The 20,649-nt window shown below is 35.7% G+C and overlaps 2 protein-coding genes across 6 annotated transcripts in view; both read right to left on the reverse strand.

Moving 5' to 3' along the window:
* Window positions 1-10,782, reverse strand: part of LOC106060281 (uncharacterized) — a 66,586-nt gene extending 55,804 nt beyond the window's left edge. For both annotated transcript variants that reach the window (XM_056011292.1, XM_056011291.1), the window contains exons 1-2: window positions 10,660-10,782; window positions 6,260-6,286 (exon numbers count right to left, since the gene is read on the reverse strand). In XM_056011292.1, coding sequence (XP_055867267.1) covers window positions 6,260-6,286; window positions 10,660-10,720 — 88 coding nt within the window. In that variant the 5' untranslated portion in view covers window positions 10,721-10,782. The remainder of the gene's footprint in view (window positions 1-6,259; window positions 6,287-10,659) is intronic.
* Window positions 10,783-12,918: 2,136 nt separating this feature from the next.
* LOC106060054 (sushi, von Willebrand factor type A, EGF and pentraxin domain-containing protein 1-like) overlaps window positions 12,919-20,649 on the reverse strand; it is a 43,741-nt gene continuing 36,010 nt past the window's right edge. Inside the window, exons 12-17 of one of the 4 annotated variants that reach the window (XM_056011288.1) lie at window positions 20,439-20,558; window positions 19,034-19,177; window positions 16,789-16,992; window positions 15,947-16,132; window positions 14,834-15,034; window positions 12,919-13,256 (exon numbers count right to left, since the gene is read on the reverse strand). In XM_056011288.1, the coding sequence (XP_055867263.1) occupies window positions 12,919-13,256; window positions 14,834-15,034; window positions 15,947-16,132; window positions 16,789-16,992; window positions 19,034-19,177; window positions 20,439-20,558 (1,193 nt within the window). Of the gene's footprint in view, window positions 13,257-14,833; window positions 15,035-15,946; window positions 16,133-16,771; window positions 16,993-19,033; window positions 19,181-20,438; window positions 20,559-20,649 lie in introns of those variants that run through there. The other 3 variants (XM_056011289.1, XM_056011287.1, XM_056011290.1) reach the window with 3 other exon arrangements.

Below are 20,649 nucleotides of genomic sequence, written 5' to 3' on the forward strand. Positions count from 1 at the left end.
AAAATAGCCAAATCCCACAATCATAAGGGGTCGTACAGTTGTGGCACTTGTTTTAATTTTTCCTGCATACATATTTCAATTTCAGTCTCTAATAAAAAAACAACAACCTTTCCTCGGCTTAACTATCCCCCCCCCCCGCACTTCACTGTGAAATAGAACGTCTTCATATTCGGACTCTATTTCTGTCAGACATGGGCGTAGCCAGGATTTTTTTTCGGGGAGAGTTTTGGGGGGGGGGTCGCGAAAAAAAAGTATATATATATATGTGTGTGTGTGTGTGTGTGTGTGTACATAATTAATCTTTATTACATTCTGACCCTTTAGGAAGACGTTTATTGTTTATTGTAGACTCCCAGCCCTTGCTAGCAAGGGGGTCTTGGAGAGTTCGCAGCGCTCCCCCAGCGCGGGGCGAAGCCCCGCCACCGAGCACTATTTATGGTATTGAAAGCCAACAATATGCATATTCTGAGGTATCTACAGTGCATTATCTTGGTATTAAAAAGTTTTATTTCAAAAACCTAATGTGCTATTCTTACTGACTTAGACCCTCTCGAGCCGAGCGCATTTTCCGGCAAGCTGTTTCCGCAACTCTTATTTTGCGTAATTCATTTTGTCGGAAAACATGTCCCGCAAAACCTCATGGGACGCTCTGTCACAATCTTACTAAGGATTCGACTCCCAGTTCGGCATATGATTTCTTTGATTTAAACCCGATCTCTATGACTGACTCCTAAAATCTGTCTAAGCCATCTTTGTTGAGACACATTTAATGATTTTCAATTTCGGCAGAAGACTATTCACACTTAATTAATGGAGCCCAAGCCACTGGTAGAATTTTGTAACATTTCTTGACTACGCTCTTGGAATTACATGCTTGTATTTCGCTTTAGATTTTATATCGAAAAGGAAAGTTTTTTCGTCAAATCATCTGTTGAGGGGTTTTAAACTAAAAAATCTCTGGAGTTTTTTTTAAATTCAAAACCCCATTTAGCTACGATCATAGAATTTGGTGACTGTAGTTTGCTTTAAAATAATATTGAAGAGAGAGGTTTTCAACTCTAAACGCTCTGTAGGGGAATTTTAAACTCAAAACCATCTGGAGGGGTTTTTAACTTTAAAGAAAAAGCCATCTGGAGTAGGGGGCATTTAAACTCAAAACCCCTTAGGCTACGCTCATAGATTTTATAGTGCGTAATTTGCTTTTTTTTATATTGAAGAGGTACTTTTTAGCTTTAAACCCCAACTGGAAGGGGGAGGGGGGTTAAACTCAAAACCCCTTTTGCTACGCTCATAGAATTTTGAGTGTGTAATTTGCTTTTTTATATTGAAGATGGGGTTATCGTAAATTTTGGAGGGGGTTTTTAAATCAAAATCTTCCTCAACTGTGCTGTTGGAATTTGGGGATTGTTGTTTGCATTTTTTTTGTTTTGTTTTATAGAAGAGGGGGATTTAACTGCAAAAAACTCTGGTAGGGGGTTTAAAATTCAAACCCCCTGGCAGAGGGATTTGTATCTAAGAACCCCCTGATAGGGGTTTTTAAAATCTCAAAACAACCTGGTAGGGAGATTTAAACTCAAAACCCCCTGGTAGAGGGTTTTTAACTCAAAACTGCCTTGGCTGTGCTGTGGTAAGTGATGATTTAGTATTAAAATCTCACCTAAAATAAACAAAATGAAAGCAAAAATCACTCACTTAATTCCGCCCCCCCCCCTGCGGGGGGGGAGGGATTTCATTTCGGTGGGGGGGGGTTGAACCCCAAGAACCCCACCCTGGCTACGCCCATGCTGTCAGAAAATCTTTGAAAGTTCTGTGATTCAACGCTATTGTGATTGGATGAAATTTACAGTGCTGAGCACAATTACCATGACATGGTCCAGATTCAAAAGCATTCCACAGAGATTTTGTTGGTGAATGATGCAGTGAATCCGCAGGGGTTCAGTTCCATTTGACTCAATCACGTTTTAAAAAACTCTTGCTGACATCTAACCATATTTCTAGCGCCATCAGTAGCCACTCCAACTAATTTATTCCAAGGAAAAGCAAGGTCCTCGATGATCTTTGAACAGGTCTTCTCCAGTTGTAGTCCCATGCATGCTCCTCATAGCTGCTAACTCCTCTGTTATGTTAAAATTGTTGTTTGTACCGCGAATAAATACAAAGAATTGAGCAGTATCAGTTATGTCAGTGGACTCGTCAGCGGCAATAAAAAAATTTCTAATTCTGCTGCTCTGTCTTTTAATAGTGAGCGGAGATTTTCACCATATCTTCTACTCGCCTTGTAATTGTCATGCGAGAAAGGCTGACAGCTTCTAGTGCATTCTTCTTTTCATGACACATTTCTTCCATCACTGCTAGCAAGCGCTTTTTTACACATTCGAAATCCGAAAAAGGCTTCATTGCTCTACTTAAGATGTGAGCCACTCTGTAGCTGGCCCTTATCGCAGACTCATTTTCTTGTCTCTTTTTGTTAATTATTCTCGTCAATCCCCAAATCTCTAGTCATAACTTAACAATCTTGTCTTCGCGGCTCCAACCAAGAAAGCCACCATATGTGTTTACGTGTTTGGCTTCATAATGCCTTTAAAATTATGTTCTTTAAAACCAATCGCTTTGATATCAAAAGAACACTACCCAAAAATGATGCATCAATTATACTCTGTGTTGCACACACAAGGTGTCAAGGACACGGCTAGCTCAAGACAGTGGCGGAATTTTCCAAGAATTAAAATAGTTTCAAGTTTTATCGCCATCGAAAAAAACAAACAACACTTGTGTTCTTACAATAAAAAAAATTATATGAATATTACAATACCAAACATAAAGATGGAATTTAAGACAGAAAGAGTTAGAATCCTAACTTAAAGAGAATATATTTTCAACATTCTAATTTTTTTCAATTTTTTTTATATTATGTTTTGGCGAGCCGGATAGAAGCACGTCGCGGACCGGATCTGGCCCGCGGGCCTTAGTTTTGGCATCGCTGTTTTAGAACATTCAAGGTCCTGATGCAACGTCTACGTTTTTCTTTTCTGAAAACGAACATTTAATTTTTAACAACAACTATGCAAGCAGTTTTTTTTTATTATTATAATAATACACCGTTTTTACAACTATTCACTATTAATAGTAACGAAGACGCGATGCTATTAAGTACGGGAAATATTAATCTCCCATATTTTTAACACATTTATGCAAATGGTTTTAGTTTTTTTTGTCAAAAACTATTTTTTTTACATTTCCATTGCTAAGTTAGGTAAGTTTTTTAATACTTTTATATTGTATATTTACAAAAATGTGTTTCTTTTTTTTTTTGACAGAGAAAAAATACTATTAGTATGCATATAGGTCAAACATAATATAAAACAACAATTTATAAGTATTTTTTTTATCATCGCGAGAACTGCAGCGTTGCTGTACGCAAGCTGTGCAAAGTGCTTATTTGTTATAGTCTTTTTCCTTATTAATATTGGGACCCATAGCTTTTATGCTAATTGAAATAAATTTTTAAATATGATACTCTGAATTTTGTATTTATTGAATACCTAGATGTATCATTTTTCTATATCTAATTTCCATCTTTCTTATATATATATATATATATATATATATATCATGTGTCAAAGTAAAAAACTATGTGTTCAAAGTGTAGTTCTTAAAATTAGATCTTGATCTAAATACTTTCGATCTTTCCTCATGTCAACATGGTGAACATAGCCTAGATTTATAAGATACAATACTTTTATAGAGTTGGTCAACTTTTGTTTTGAGGGTCTTAAGTTTGTTTAGGGTTACAGTACATAGACTAAGGTCTAAGTTAGTACCCAGGAACATTTCTGTTAAGTTTTATCAAGATTGGTCAAACGGTCTATTAGGCACATACATACATACATACACTCTACTTTATAGTATATATATATATATATATAAATATTTATATATAAGGGAAAGTGGCTTTTGCTGCGACTCCGATCAAATATTTAGCCATTTTAATTCATTCAAGGTCTCATTAAATATATTTCTTTCTTAATAAAAAACTTTTTCTTTACCTTTTAAAAATAACTAGTCGACCGGCGGCGTAGCATACGCCGCTATTTTGCAGGGCCGACATTAGGCCACTGCAACCTATGTGACCGCAGTGGGCCCCGCACTTTTATAAGACCCGCGCTAATTTTAGGTGTATAAATTATAAATTAAACCATTTTTAAAACAGATTTCCCGCGGCCCCCTGTCGATTTAACAGGAGGTCCTGAAAATCTCATGAAATTGCAAAGTATACGAACAAGTCCTGGAAATATCCGCACATTACTAAAATCTTTTGAGAACACATTCTAATCTCTTGAAATATATAGACGAAATTTGTCATTTTTGGTGTGTGATTCAATATGGAAAACGCCAATCCTAGGCGCTATAAAAAAAACGGCATTATGCAATACCCGTAATTGTGGAATCTAGTGAAAGAAGCTTCTTGTGCCTCAAGCTAATGAAGAATCACTTAAGATCAACAATTCTCGTAGACAGTCGTAGATATATTGAAACATTTGCTATTGAACGTGATCTATGTAGGAAATAATTTTTTATGATGTACTGTATGACTTTGCTACACGCAAGGCTCGTAAAGTAATTCTGTACGTAGTAAAAAATGAATAAAATGCAAAGACTAATTTTTTTTCTAATACAAACTCTTAATTTTCACTTATTATCCGTATCCTTACTTGGCCCCGCGAAATCCATTTCGCATAGTGCTCTACAATAGTTAAGTCCGGTTCTGCTATTTAGTAAAAGATGAATACTACTTCTACCCCCCCCCCGCCCCTCTTTTTTTATTTGCTTCTAAAATAACCTAAGATTACTCTTTCCGTCCGAGTTGCAAAAAACAAATAAGTGATCTTTTTATGAAGTCCAAACTCTTTAGCGTGCTCTGTTGCCTCGATAGTAATTACAGAGTATATTACTTCCTCCCCCCCCCCCTTTTTTTTTAACGTGAGGTAGAAATAAAAAAAAAGAGTGATATTTCCTGGTTGCAATGGTCCGGCCCTGCTATTTTGTGACTACGTGTTCCCCCCCCCCTCCTGTTTTCTCGTGAACTATCTGCTACTATAGGTGAGGGATCTTTCCTTTACTTCTTCTCGTTTAAACTGTTGATTATATGAAGAGATTCTTTATATGCATACTAAATAGAATTTCTTTTTCTTAAAAAAATAAAACATTCTTTTGTAAATATAGTTTTTTAGTATGACAGAAAATTTTTAATTTAGTAATACAATGTCAATACTTTTTTTTAATTAAAACCGATAGCATAAATGTGTTAAAAATACGATAAGCAACCATCTCCCTTACTAATTGTTTCCTGTGTTTTTTACCGTTTATAGTGAAGATTTGTACAACTAGAGTATTGTTATGAAATAAACAATGCTTGCATAGTTGATTTTAAAAATTACATCTTTTTCTGTCAGAAAAGAAAAAAAGTAGCCCTTGAATAAGAACTTTGAAAGGTCTAAAATATCATGAGGTCGGAGTTTCAATATCTTTTTGAGTTTATGAGATCTAAACACGATGGACGGACAAAATGACGGACCGACGGTTAGATGCGTTGACAGACAGACCACACAAAACTAATAGCTACATTCAAGAAGACTATTAAGACATATTTGTTTGGGAAATCTTGTAGATGAGTTTGTCATTTTCACTCTCGTGTTTATGTGTGTGTAATCTTATCATAGCGCCTTGAGCCTACATTTTGTTTTTCAACAGCGCTCTATAAATTAAATTAATATTATTATTATTATATATAAAGAAGGATAGAAAAATAGAGAATAATTAAAAGGTAAAAGAAAGAAAGAGATAGTATTGAAAGAGAGAGAGAAGAAAAGATAGAGATATTGAATAGAATGCAGAGAGGATAGAAAAAGAGAGAGAAAAAAAGGGTAAAACATAGCAATTTAGAAAAAAAAGAAAGAGAGAAGGTTAGAGAAATAGAGATTAAGAGATTGAGAGACGGAAAAAGAGGTCCAAAGATACACGAAAAAAAAGAAAAAAATGAGGGATTAGAAAAAAAAAATAATAAAGAGAAAACTAAAGAGAAAAAAACTTTAAGCAAGAAAGCAAAAATTAGATATACGAGAAATTATTTACATCATTGCTTCATCCTTGAGATGGAACTACCAATTATTTGTTAAACTATTTATTTATTTTTTTATTACAATTATGTAAATAGATAATAGTTATTTAGTTGGCCTCATATTAGAAATATTTTGTTTACCTGCAGAGACTTCATTTCTACACCATTCTGAAATTCAAAGAAAAAACTATTTTCAATACTGAGAAATTGACATATTAACCAATTATTAAAACAGCTTGAATAGAGTTACAAGTGCTACCGTAACATATCATTACATATAGCAAAAGAAAACATGCCCAGACAGGGTTCTCATATTGTTGGTCATGACCCAATTAGGGGTGGAATGGCCATTAGCCAGAGGTGGCCCATCAGAAATTTTGCTTGTTCGTCTTTTTTTTTTAAATTGAAGTTTTTTTTTTTAAAGCGTATATCAACTCATTCTGTCTGCCCGTCTGTCTGTCTGTATGTATGTCATTCTGGTTAAAAGCTTATACACGTTATTTCACTGGTTCCAATTTTGAGCTTCCGGTACATGTGTTGTCGCATTCTGTTGTGTCCGGTCCTGAGTCGAAAGATTAGACGTTGGTCTTGTGGGGATAGCTTATAGTAAGCGTCATCTTTCTAGTGATTTGGATGAGAGCTCGTCCATTTCTCATTTATTTCATTTACAATTAATTTCTTCATTTCTTCTGGATAGAGTGCAGAACATCTTTTGAATTTATTCAAATCTCCTGGATAATAGACGAAATCGACATTTCGGGGTGCCAATAAATAAAAAGTGGCACTGCGAGCTTTCATTTAATAAAAATTTATTGCCAAGACGAAAGTATGCATATTTTCTAATATAAAAAATAATTTTGACATTATCCTTATCCCTAACCAGACTAGGCCCCGCGCGATCCGTTTCGCACAGGGCCTCGCTCTAGATATATGCCCAAACTTACCTTGACACATGTAGATGGTAGTCTAAGTGTACATGATACAGCACAACGTTATACCATTTAAAGTAGAGCAAAAGAAACATGTTCATGTAATGTTATGTCTGTTTATAGTTTTAATTAAGTATTAATATCAGGTGACCGAGCCTCGCTCGGATGAATAATTTCTTAAGGATATATACCCGAAGTCATTTTGGAAATATTGTTGTAATTACGAAAATGAACGATCGGGTAAAGACTATTAATCCAAAGAGTTACTTTTTCGTTCTGTCAGTTCTCAATGTAATTGTACATGGCGATTAGAATAGAAAGTCTCCCCAACAGTAGGCCTATAGAAAACCACAGCTCACGTCTTAACGTTTTACATTGCTTCTTTCGCGTAAAACTATTGGGCTATTATAGGCTTGGAAGAAAGTCTTTGCAGTGTAACTTCTCAAAATGGTTACTTTCTGACATTTAGTATTGCAATTAATATATTCATTATGGCTCTGAGACATGGACACTTTACAGGAAACAACAATTAAGACTTCTTGAGTGCTTTCACCAAAGATGTTTGCGCTCCATCATGGACATACGGTGGCAGGACCGCACTACAAACAGCGATGTCCTTGCCAACGCCGGTAAGGACAGTATAGAGGGGCTTCTTATGGTCCGACATATGCACTGGGTAGGGCACGTATCCCGTATGGGAGACGAACGTATGTCAAAGGCAGTCTTTTTTGGTGAGCTAAAGGGTGGTCGACGTAACAGAGGCGCCCCACGGAAACGCTTCAAATACCAGCTTAGGCGTCAACTTTTGGATGACATAGAAGAGAGCAGCTGGTTGTATGCGGCCTCCGAACGAGACAGCTGGAGGTCACTCACGAAGGCCGCAGGTTACACATTGGAGACCAAAAGAAAATCTGCTGCCGAGGACAAACGCAGACAGCGAAAAGAAAATCTAAATCGACCACCTGCGGACAATGGTTATGCTTGCCCTGGATGTGACAAAATATGTACGTCACAGCTGGGGCTTCGCAGCCACGGGAAATACTGCATTCCTCACTTATCTTCGGACTCGAAGACAAGCCTTTTATTATGGCTTTAGTAGGAATCATCAAGTGATGCGAAATCTCTACGTTATAGTGTAAAACGTGCACCTAGTAACAAAGTAAAATCGGGCATTTTTTTCTAAGAGACTTAAAAACATCGCGTTAGTATTCTAAGGAAGCGTTATTGTGAGGCATCTCTGTTACTCCGACAACCTTTCAGCTTACTAAAAAAAATGACAAAATACGGAATATTTGCCCTGCCAAGCGTGACTGTCGGATTATAGGAAGTTCATACCATTTTGCAAGAATATCGCTGTTTGTATTGCGGTCTTTGGTGAAGTCGTTCAAGAAGCCTTAGTTGCTTTCTATAAAGTACTCATGTCTCAGATCCACATAGAGGGGTTAACAGAATCACTTGTTAACCCTAATTTTTGTAGACAGGCGGAGCGATTTATTTCGCCACACTGTTGCTGGGAGGCGTCCAAAAGCACGACTATCCATGATCACATATCAACCTCTCTTTAAAGCAATGTGTCATTTGATACTATGCTTCCCAGATAATGTGAAGTTATCTACCACTTTAAGGGATGTCTATGCGCGGTGATCTTTGGGCTGAGTAGGTTTTATTGGGTGACTTCTGGAACATGACTTCTGTTTTATCGAGTTTATAGGTTAACCAAAAAAAAAAGCAGCAGCGTGATGAAAATTCGTTGACAGCGAGCTGGATATCATTAGGACCAGCCTTATGCCTATGCTGCCGCAGTGGACCCCAAAGGTTCAAAAGCCCCACGCTAATTCTAGGTGTAAATTATTAAATTAAACCATTATAATTATAATAGGGTTCCCGTGGTCTCCTTGTTTTCAAATTGTCATTTTGGGTTTTGGGGTGTCAATTAATATGGTAAACGCCAGTTTTACGCGTGGTATAAAAAAAAAAACGGCATCGTCAACTTTCATTAAATAAAAATGTAATGCAAATACGAATTTATTTTCTAATACAAAATCTTTATTTTCACTTATTACCTTTATCCCTACCATTACTGGTCCGCGCGCAATCCATTTCAAATAAGGCCCCGCAAATGTTAGGCCGGCCCTGGTTGTGTAAGTAAGGCATAGATAAGCTGTGTTATGACCATTTCCAATGTTTTGGTATGGGACAGTAGACTTCGAAGCTTAAACACATTGCAATAATTCACCAGCAAAATAATAACAAAGTAAAAGCTATCTACGGGTGTACTCAATTAAAGTGTAAACAATTTATAAAGCCTTTAAAACACAATAACTAATCGTACATATTTTATTTCATTTTTTTTCTTCCATAAATTCTTAATGGATCAATGTACAATACGATGGTGCGTACATGTTTAATTACGCCAATTGAATCATTAAAACTTGTTCTTGTTTGCGAAGAAATGTCTTAGTGTCACCATGAAGTACTTTAGTCAACCTTTTTTCTCGTATACACTCTAGATCTTATCTTCTTATTCTATTACAGATAGACTAAATATCATTGATCTCTCTATTCTTTGCTAGAATGTGTAAGAAATGATGAAAAAGATGCTATCTAAAGAGAGATAGAACTAGGAAAGAAGCGGGAGTATAAAATGGAGGACTCTAAAACAGAAATTAGGACTTAGGTTAGGTCTATCATCTAATTATAATCATTATAATTATCATATTGTTATAAGCTTGGTGGTGGCACAGAGAGGGGTAGTGGTGTGTGTGTAGTCAGCCGACGCAAATCGCCCCAGGCCAGCGCTAGACGAGCGGTCAACCGTGACGAGTTACGCCTGTCAGCCGGGTCGAGTGTCAACATGACGGTTCGGGAAGGAAAGCCATCGTGAACAAAGCTCAGGAGCGTCACGAGAGTTGTAGTCATCTGACCACCTAGAAACGTCGAGCGGCGTTCTGTCCGGTTCGAGAAGGCCAGTAGGGACCCTATATAAGAGCGGAGGTGTCACAGTCAAGACGGTTCACGGCAGGGGTTCAGAGCCCGGTTCACTACAGTCCGGTCGGCTACAGCACAGTTCAGCGGTGTGGTTCTGTACGGAGCATTACGATGGTTCAGTGCGGAGTACTATCAAGTACAGTTGAGACGAACGGCGTCTTGATCTTGGTCTGCGATCGAGTCCGACACAACGAGTCTAGTGTGTGAAGTCAGTCCTGAACTGTTGAACCCAGTGCAAGCCCGGAACGAGACGGAGAGGCCAGTGCAAGAGTCGATACGGCGGAACGGCTATTAACAAGAGAGATATTTGTACAGTGTACGTGTTGCCAATTGTACAGTATTGGCTGTTACTTATTCAACTATTAAAGTGTTACGTTACTTTGGAGCCCTGAGTTGTCAAGTTCTTTAAGTTGGTGGTGTATGGTGCAGTTTGCAGAGAGCCTGGATAGTGAGATTCGTAACAATATGCTCTAGTATCATCTAGATCTAGTAATTTTTTTTTTCTGTATACGCTTTATACGGTGATCGGGAACTTTAAGGATATAGTAATAAGTATAGCTAATCTATATATCAAATCTATTAACGCTCAATAAATCGGAATAAAGTATTTTTGTCTAAATTTACCTTTATTTAAAAATGTGATCAAAATAATTAGATTTGCTACGGAAACCACAATTTTGTCCATAGAGATCGATCCAGATCTTCATGTCTTTGTTAGTATGCACGCAAAGCGGAAGTTCAATTTTTGTTGTTTGTTTTATTAATGCATTAAAAATACGAACTTTGATGTTTACTTCTGGTTTACTACATAATATTAGCAGTAACCCGGCAATTTTCAAGTCTGATTTTTCTTATCTATGTATATATTCTCTACAATCCTGAATCTCTGAACCAAATTAGCACTCCAGATATGGCCTGTCAGGGTTTTATGTAATTATAATTTATATCTAATGGTATTACTAAACTAACGAAAGTAAAGTAAAGTAGCAATTATACATAAAGCACTGAACCATAATAATTAAATACAAAAACAAAATATAATAAAATATTCAGAAAGACACAAAGATATAGCCACACAGGAAGATCCATATACTTGGACAGATTTGTACCAATGCTCTTTCTTTCCCATTGCTGTTAGAGCATGGATTGTTCTCTTTGACACGGGCCTATAGCACACGTTTTACGAAAGAAATTTTGTCATGGCGGAGAACAATACTTTATTATATTGAACGCGTGCACCTTTACGCACCATATCAACATCCCCTTTTCACACATTTGGAACAAATCAATTCCAATCTTGTCCCACGGATTAGAACTATTTCGTGCTGTATTAATTCTTCTCTCTGATTCGCTGGTTTGTTTTTCTGACAAATGTGACATGAGTTGGCTATTTCCTTTATTCGAGCTGATAATCCAGGCCAGAAAACTGTTTCTCTTGCTCTTCCTTTCATTGAGTCTACTCTTAGATGTGATGCATGGAGTTTTTTTTTCTATTTCTATTGGAAGTGATATCGGTTTGATTATTTGTTCTCCTTTAACAATAGTCCGTCTTTGTATGTTAACATGTCTCTTAGTGAAAAATATTGTTTGAGATCAGGTAGACTATTGTGTTTGTCTGGCCATCCATTTAGGATATACTGAATCAGTGTTTGAGTTCAGGTAGACTATTGTGTTTGTCTGGTCATCCATTTAGGATATACTGAATCAGTGTTTGAGTTCAGGTAGACTATTGTGTTTGTCTGGTCATCCATTTAGGATATACTGAATCAGTGTTTGCATTGTTCTATCTTTCTCTGTCTCGATTCTGACTTTCTCCAGCACTGCATCTGGTATTGCCAGTCCGACTGTATTGATACAAACATCAGGTTATCACTCTTTTCTTCTGATGGGTCTCTACTCAAAGTATCAGCTATAAACACATTTTTGCCTTTAACATATGAAACTGGATATCGTAACGATAAAAGCGGATCATTAGACTTTGTAGCCTTCTCTTAAGTGGTTTTTGAAGGATGTTTTCCAGTGGTTTATGGTCATTCTGAACTATAAATGTCCTGCCATATGTATACTGATCAAAACGTTCCAAACGAACAACCACTGCCAACAATCAATCTATGCCCATCTTTTCTGAGTATCAGTTAATGATCTAGAAGCATATGCTATTGGACTGCCATCTTGTAATAACGCTGCTCCCAACCCATTCTGGCTACTATCTACTTGTAATGTAAGCTCTTTGTTAGGGTCAAAATATATCAGTGTGCCATAAGTCGATATTTTCTGTTTTAACTTGTTGAAAGCTTGTGTACACTGATCAGACGAAAAAATGGTATTTTATTTCTCGTCAACTCTTAATAACAGTAAATCTGTCGACAGATCTCGAACAAATCTTGCAAGATATTGAACCATGCCACAGAATCTTCGGACCGATGAGATATCCTCCTTATAGACTAGAGAGATAGTTATAGTCAAATATATTAAAACTGAAATTCTAATAATAATTTTGAAATGTCTTGGAATGCTAGCATGTAAGTAAAGACCTTGCGATCTGTAAGACATATGATGTTAAGGTCATCTGTTTCTTTGGCCAAAGGTTAACGTGCAGGGTGTCATGTGGCCAACCTTACGGTTAATCGCCTTTACTTTCCCCAATTAAACTCAGGTACACATTAAAGTTGTGTGGACTCCGCGCTTAAAAATTTTGAAATTCTAAATTCCATTATTTACCAGGACCTCAGGTTCAGAAGCCAAGCGCTTAACAACCCAGATTCCGCTTGCATAGACTTAAGTTTGTTCTGAACTAAAATAACAAAAAACAAATTCTAAAAGCAAGCACAAACAAATGTAAATAATATTTTGTTTTCATAGAAATGTATTATTATTATAGCGTTATTCCTCTTCCTCACTAACCACTTGGTCAGATAGAGAAGAGAGACATTTTTTCCCAATAAAGATAGTCAAAATTGTAAGGACACAAACTATTAACGTCACGGCATATTTATTTATAACAGATTTTACTTTCGCGACACTAAAACGTGCCTCAGTGGACGACTGTCTGGCTGCTTCAGTTACGAAGTCAGTAGAGTTGTATAAACTGTCTTCACAGTAAGTACCGGTGCGACCAGGAGTACATTCATAGCATTCACCACTATAGGTACAGTCCTGGTGTAGACATGCTAGATAGCATATATCTAGACAAGAGTAGCCGTAATATGGAGAGATACAATCTGTGGGCAAGAATGTTAAAAAAAAAGACATATTTAGATCTGAACTATAAATCTAATATATAAATCAGAAAGTGAGGCGTATGTATGTATGTATGTATGTATGTATGTATGTATGTATATATGTATGTATGTATGTATGTATGTATGTATGTATGTATGTATGTATGTATGTATGTTCCCGCATAGAAATCAAAACCGTTTCAACAATCTTGATAAACCTTAGCAGAAATGTTCTTTGGTTATCTAAACTTAATATATAAAGAAGTATATAAAGAAGAGTTTGAGTTTTTTAGTTTAGGCACATCTGCACAATTTAGGCCATGTCTTGCCCGTAATCCTTTAAGGATCACTCTTCCTGTATAACAAGGGCTAAATTCTATACTGTTAAATAATTAAAAACAAGGTCTACTCATAGACAAAAATAAAAGGAAATCGTCACAATAGTTTGTTATCTACGCTGGGCAGGTCACATACCCTGCATGAAGGACGACCTTATGCGTAGGACAATCCTTTCTGTGGCTTAAAGATCAGCTTTAACTGAAATAGAAATGAGCCATTTGGAGGATTCCGAATGAGACAGCAGGGGATATATTACAAATGCAGCAAGATTCAACTTTGAGATCAGCAAACATTTACACCTGAGGACAGACTTGTGGAAAGAGAATCTAAACAGCTACTGGCAGACACAGGCTATGTCTGAGGCAAAGTATGTAGATCACAGCTACGAAGGCGTAGCCACTTGAAATACTATACTCCCCCTTAACCTTCAGGCTCAAGGTCAAGCCTTTTAGTATCAGTTTAAAGCAGAACAACCACACACACACACTTACACACACACAGCTGTTTAACTTTCTCTGAAATTTTCACGATAAATTATTCAATGTCTAAGGAAGCTACTCTTAACATCCTTATTACCAGCTAAATAGAAAAAAAAGTTGAGCTATAATTTGAGCTATATTATAAGGCGTAGCAGCTGATCTTACTAATCTTAATATCAAATGATGTTCCCTACCACAAGTTACTTGTCTGTTTTTAGTCAAATAAGTTTGTAAGAGAGTGAAAGTCTGCAACTTCTTCACAGTAAATATATTTATATGATACCAACGAAAACCTATTAAAAGGAGAAACAAATTCTACTTCAGTGATATTTGGAGTTATTTCCATTATTACGTTTTTTACACGTTTATTATCTAGCTTCTCATTTTTTGGATGAACTTTAAATTGAGCATTGAAATATTCATGGATAATTTAAAAAAACACAAAAAAAAACCATTTAGTTAGTTTATTAGTGGTAATCAATTAATTGTGTTTTATACATTAAAAGGAAGATTGTTCCTGCAGTAGTAAGATATAATGCAGTGCTTTTTTCAAAAATGATTTTTTTATAAATATTTTGTTTTGTTCTATAAATATAATACTTATGAACACTCTAGATTGCCAGCTTTTATTCTGTATTTCTTTTTGTTTAAAATGATTCTGATTCACACAACTTAAGTGGTTTAAACATTCTTAAATCTTTCTCTCCGTAATTATTTTTCCATGTTTCAACGAAATTCTTCATTTCTCTCCATACTTACCTCCGTAAATTTCCAGTTCACAAATATCCAATTTCCCACTCAATACTCTTATATTAACAGATCTAAAAACAAAGAAACTGTTAAAAAACGCTGTCTGAACAAAGACATCTTTCCCACTGGAAAACATCTTGGACTGAACCTTTTCATAGGCGTCAATGAGCTCCACAGAGTAGAGTCCTCGTCCGTCGTCTCTTGAAAAGTCTTTAGAATATAAGGCATCGATAGAAAGTTTTGTATTTTATTTTTAATTGTTGAACTACATTAATGTTTAATTAACAGCGAATTACTGCACCGATAATAATAATTCAATGAAAGGCTAGTCTAAATGCAGATATCGCAGAAAATTGCTGTGGTCAGTTTATGTTTTCCTTGGCAGTCTGCAAAAGAGCCTACAACTCAGCAGCAACAAGTTGGCCAGAAGAATGAACTAGGTTTCTAAATGATTGAATGACAGTTTTGTATATAGTTGACTTAGATTGAAAATGTAAAAATTTCCATTTCAGACATTGCGGTTAATAGTGTAGGTTGTAGATGATGTCATGGTCATCTGTTTCTTTGGCAAAAGGTTCACAAGCAGGGTGTGATGTTATCAGCACAATGAACAAGCGCCTTTAATTTCCCAACTTAAGTCAGGTATGTAATAGAATTGGGCTAACTCAGGGGTGCCTTAAATATTTCGAGGTTCAAAATCCTAGTATTCATCGAGATTCGAACCCATGACCCGAGGTTCCGAAGCCATTAAACTGCAAACTACGAAAACCCACAATCCTGTCTCAGCCAATACCAAAATAAGAACGTCTACTATAAGAGACGTGTTGACTAAGCAGTAAAGCACTTGCCTTCTAAACCATGGTCCTGGGTTCGAACCCAACTCTAATGGGAACTTGGCATTAGTTGGGGAAAAGTAAAGGCGTTGCTGGACACATGACACACACATTAATCGTTGGCCACAGAAACAAATAACTCTATTAGCCCTATAGACCACAAGGTCTGAAAGGTAAACTTTACTTCTTTTAAATGTGTGTAAGTTAACTATAGAAACATGGGATAGAGTTCAATAGACTATTCATTTGTTCAGTATTATAAAGGGACTTAGAAGGCAAAGAGCTTTACCTGTGTAAAGTAAAACTTGAGCTGAGTAGACCTCATGCCATAAAAGAAGTTCAAGTGTTATACCAGAGTTCATTGTCAAACAGCCATCTCGACCATAGTAACCATCTGTCAGTGTCTCAATGTTGATCCATTTGTATTCAGAGAGACTCCATCTCACTTTCCTGGCTGTAGATGCAACATTTCGTCCTGTGAACAAATGTGTTGTAAAGTCTGTCTACCTTTCTATCTTTCTATATATCTATCTATCTATCAATCTGTCTGTCTGTCAGTCTATCTCTATCTATCTATCTATCTATCTATCTATCTATCTATCTATCTATCTATCTATCTATCTATCTATCTGTCAGTCTATCTATCTATCTATTTATCTCTATCTATCTATCTATTTATCTATATATATATCTATCCATCTGTCTATCTATATCTATCTATCTATCTATCTATCTATCTATCTATCTACCTATCTATCTATCAATCTAAATATTTATTTATTTTCTGCCTCTTTGTTAATGCGTATATATCTATACATATAAAGAAACAGAGAGAGAGGTAATTAATAGATATAAAGACCAAGTGTGTGTATGTGCCTGTGTGAGAGTACAGTATTTTTATTCTTAAAATATGATTATATGTAATAAATAAATCCGGCCCTTAAGTGAATAATTAAACTAAATTATCACTGCAAGACAATCCAATGAACCACAAAACAGACGAATACAGATCTCTATATTTAGAATATAGTGTACAAACAGATGCATGCAAAGTTTGCTTTGAAAATGAATTGATCTTAAAAAAAGAGACGAAATCTTTTATTGAAATAATTACATGAGATCTTAAGCTACCTCCATTAACATGGACAGAGCAAAGAAGGCTTTCACTTTGCCAAGATATTTGTACTGTACTGACGAAGTAGGAGCCGTCGCAATGGAAATCCATTGATGTGTTTCCGACCTTGCGATACCTCATGTCAACAGAATTACAGACAAGACTGGCATTCGTGTCGTTGTTGTTGTTGAAATAAAATGCGGTTATCTCCCTTACATCATCTGAAGAAGCACATGAATTATTTAATTGACTATTAGTCGTATAAGATGTCACTAATGTCAAGCTCTTACAAACCTGGCCGACCTTAGGCCACTGCAATCTATACTGTCGCAATGAGCCTCGCACTTTCATAGGCCCCTCGCTACTTCTAGGTGTAAATTATTAAATTAAACCATTATAACTTATAAAAAATAACAGGGTTTCAGCGACCTTCTTATTTTCCTGGGCCTCTAAGAAATATCATCAAATTGCAAAATATATGAAAAAGTCCCTGAAATCTCCTGAGATTTTATAACATCCTTAAAGCCCTCTAAAATTTGCTGAAAAATATACAAAACTGTAATCTTGGGAGTACCATTAAATAAGAACGGCTTTGCTAGCTTTCAATTTTTAATAAACATAATTGCATAGACGAATTTATTTTCCAGAGTTAATGTTAGCTTCAGGCTTATAAATCTATCATTCATTACGTTTTTAAGAGTTGTATATTCGCTCTTACGCTTTTCTCCCTAATAGATGAGGAATAGCCTTTTTTAAAAAGTTTCTTTATAATTTTACTTTTACAGTTCCTCTATTCAACTTACAAGTTCATGGGACTTGTGTAAACATACTTCTTAAAAAGGAAAATATAAAACTTCTAAAATCAATAAGGACTTTTTCGTATCTTTTGCTATTTCGGGAGATTTCGAGGAGCTCCTGATAAATCGACAGGAGAGCGCTGGAAATCTGTTTTAAGTTATAAAATGGTTTAATTTAATAATCTACATGGGCCTACACCTTGAGTTAGCGAGGGTCCTATGAAAGTGCGGGTCTTACGCTGCCGTTCGACTGATATATATATATTTATAGAATCTAGATCTAGACAAGATCTAGGTTTCTTGACTAGATCTAGATATGATATAGATCTACTTTAGATATGGATGTAGACTTTTGAAGATTTAGATCTATCTAAAGCTCGATCTAGATTCTAGAAAAGGTATTGAAAATGTTTGTAAAATGTTTTACATGTTTCGGATTTTTCTTTAGAGTTGAAGATATTTTACTTCCTAGTCCAAACTTCCGCAGGACGACGAAAGATGGGAGCGGGCAGAATTTGAACCCGGGACCATCAATAAATCCAAACGACAGTCCAGCGCGCAAACAGCTTATGTCTAGGCTAAATAGACTTGAGATAAAAATCCAGAACTCAATCTATAGCCTAATCTTGACTATAATCTAGACAAGATCTATAAAAAGAATCTATATCTTCTAGATCTAGGTCAATATTATGATCAGCATTAGTAGGCCTAGTACTGGTTTATAGTGCACTTAGGCTGATCGCATCAGATTCACTTCTTGATGTAATACTACTGCTAATATACAAAATAAATCTGCACTTCTAAGCTGTTAGAAGATAAACTATTTTCTTAATGGATTATAAATGTAAATTTTATTCACATTTTTAAATACAATTAAATCTAAATCTCCGACTATGCCTGGCCTCTATTTATTGTAATTTAGATTGTCGTCAAGTGCTTAGCCTAATGAAGATGTGTGAAAACTTGTAAAAGTAGTTCGAATATTTTAAACTTACAATTGAAACGAAGTTCGCACTAAAATTATTAAAATAAAAAAGTTTGGAATCAGTATTCTATTCCATAAGTTATGTAATAAATGGAAAATCTATTTTTATAATGATCCATTGATACTTTTTCAATTGTACAATTTTTTTTACCAATGCGCGAATCTATGAATGAAGCTTGATTTATTAATGAAGAAGCTTGTGAACTTTTTAATAAAGCTTACTTCGCCTGAAGTTTTTCATTGAAAAGTGGTGTAAATTTAAAAAAAAATCTGCTTGCATATATAATTTAAAAAATTAGATGGTTCCCATTCGGAAAAGAAAAAAGTAGCCATTGCATCAGAACTTTGAATGATTTAAAATATCATGATGTCCGATTTTCAATTTCTCTTCTAGTTTCTCAAATCTAAAAACAGTTTAGAGGAACTATTTTCTTACATTAGAAAGAACCTAATTATTCATGAGTCTTTTGTTATACTTACCATTACTGGTGAAGACCAGTCTGATCCATGTGATAGCTTGTATCTCTAGCTGCCAATTTATTGTAACATTGTTCCGTTTCACACAGGTGCTGTCATTATTGTCATTCAGAACTTTATCGTCCATAATGGCATCCACACCCAGATCTTCTATCAGGAAAGATAATTATTTAAAAAAAACAACAACTGAAAAAAAAAATGAATATAAAAATGAACTAAATACAAAAATAAATAATTGAAAAGCAAAAAGGCATTAAAGATTGTTGCACTATGAGGAGGACATAGTTATAATTAAACATTAAACTTTGTAGCGAAAGTAATCACGCACCTAATCATGGACAAACCCGATAGTGTTAATGATTGCTTGAAGCGGAAACCAAATGCAATAATATTGAAACTTTTATGTTGGCTTTATGACAACGCAGTAAGAGGATATCTGTAACTGAATTGAAATTTTGGAAAAAAAAAAAACTGCTGTCGTTTCCATACTATGTAAAACAAAAAAGGTAAAGGTATCGAAGTAGACCGACTGTTAACGAGGGTGTCATATGCCAGCTCAACGACACTGTTTGACGTTCCCAACGTAAGCGATGCAATTATCAGAGTTTGGTAGAAGGCCATATGAACTGAAAGTCTAGGTCTGCTTGAAGACGAAGAAATGTCGAGTGCTGTAATTACCTCTGAAACCCATACCCCTGACTTACTTTATTTTACTTAATTTGACATGCATTTTTAACTGGATGGAAAGTCAGCTGTACACTGTGTAGAATCGAGACCAATCGTTATATAAGGCCTTAACTTTGACCTGCAACGTCACAACCTGTGGACATTTCCGACCGATAGATCGTTGCTACCTCACAGGTCTGTACCACGTAGCATCAAGCTATTGGTCTTAACTGCCCATAGGTTAAGACGTTGCAGGTCACTCTAGAATCGTAACTGCCTATAGGTTAGGACGTTGCAGGTCAGTGTCGAATCTTAACTGCCCACAGGCTAGGACGTTGCAGGTCAGTGTCGAAGTTATCTATAACGAATGGTCTCGTGAGAATCCGTTTGTGAATCTAAGGAAACAAAGGAGACCTGAACTTCACTTGGAAGGCTTGCAGCCCTCCCCCGAAGAACTGTCAGTGATGTAGGGTATATTTTATTTTTCGATCAAAGGTGAAGAAAGGTTATCCTAAATTGTATCCAAGATTTTTTTCTAATGTTATATGAATATACAAATATATGTTTTACAAAGTTTAGGGTTACTTTTTCTTCTTTATTAATCTATTCCAGCCATTAAAAACTTCTGGCTCCGCAAGTGCCTTACACACAAAAACATTTATCAACATTAGTTTTGTTTTCTACTCAAGGTTAAACAAACTGTAATGTTAAAAAAAAGTAGAAAGGGGTGATCAGAACTTACTGTATAGGCAGGAGTCACCAAACCAGCCGATGTAACAGAGGTCAAATTTAAAATTCCTTTCTTCAGAGCAATTTTCTTTACAATGGCTATTCCATTGATTGTTATGTGCCTGCTTACCAGCTGTTACATTAAATAATAACAAAAAAGTTTATTAACTATCCAAAAATAAAAAATAGAAATCATGTGAAAATAGACAGATGACATAATACTA

Source organism: Biomphalaria glabrata, chromosome 14 (assembly GCF_947242115.1).
Source record: "Biomphalaria glabrata chromosome 14, xgBioGlab47.1, whole genome shotgun sequence".
In the NCBI taxonomy this organism is placed as follows: domain Eukaryota; kingdom Metazoa; phylum Mollusca; class Gastropoda; family Planorbidae; genus Biomphalaria; species Biomphalaria glabrata.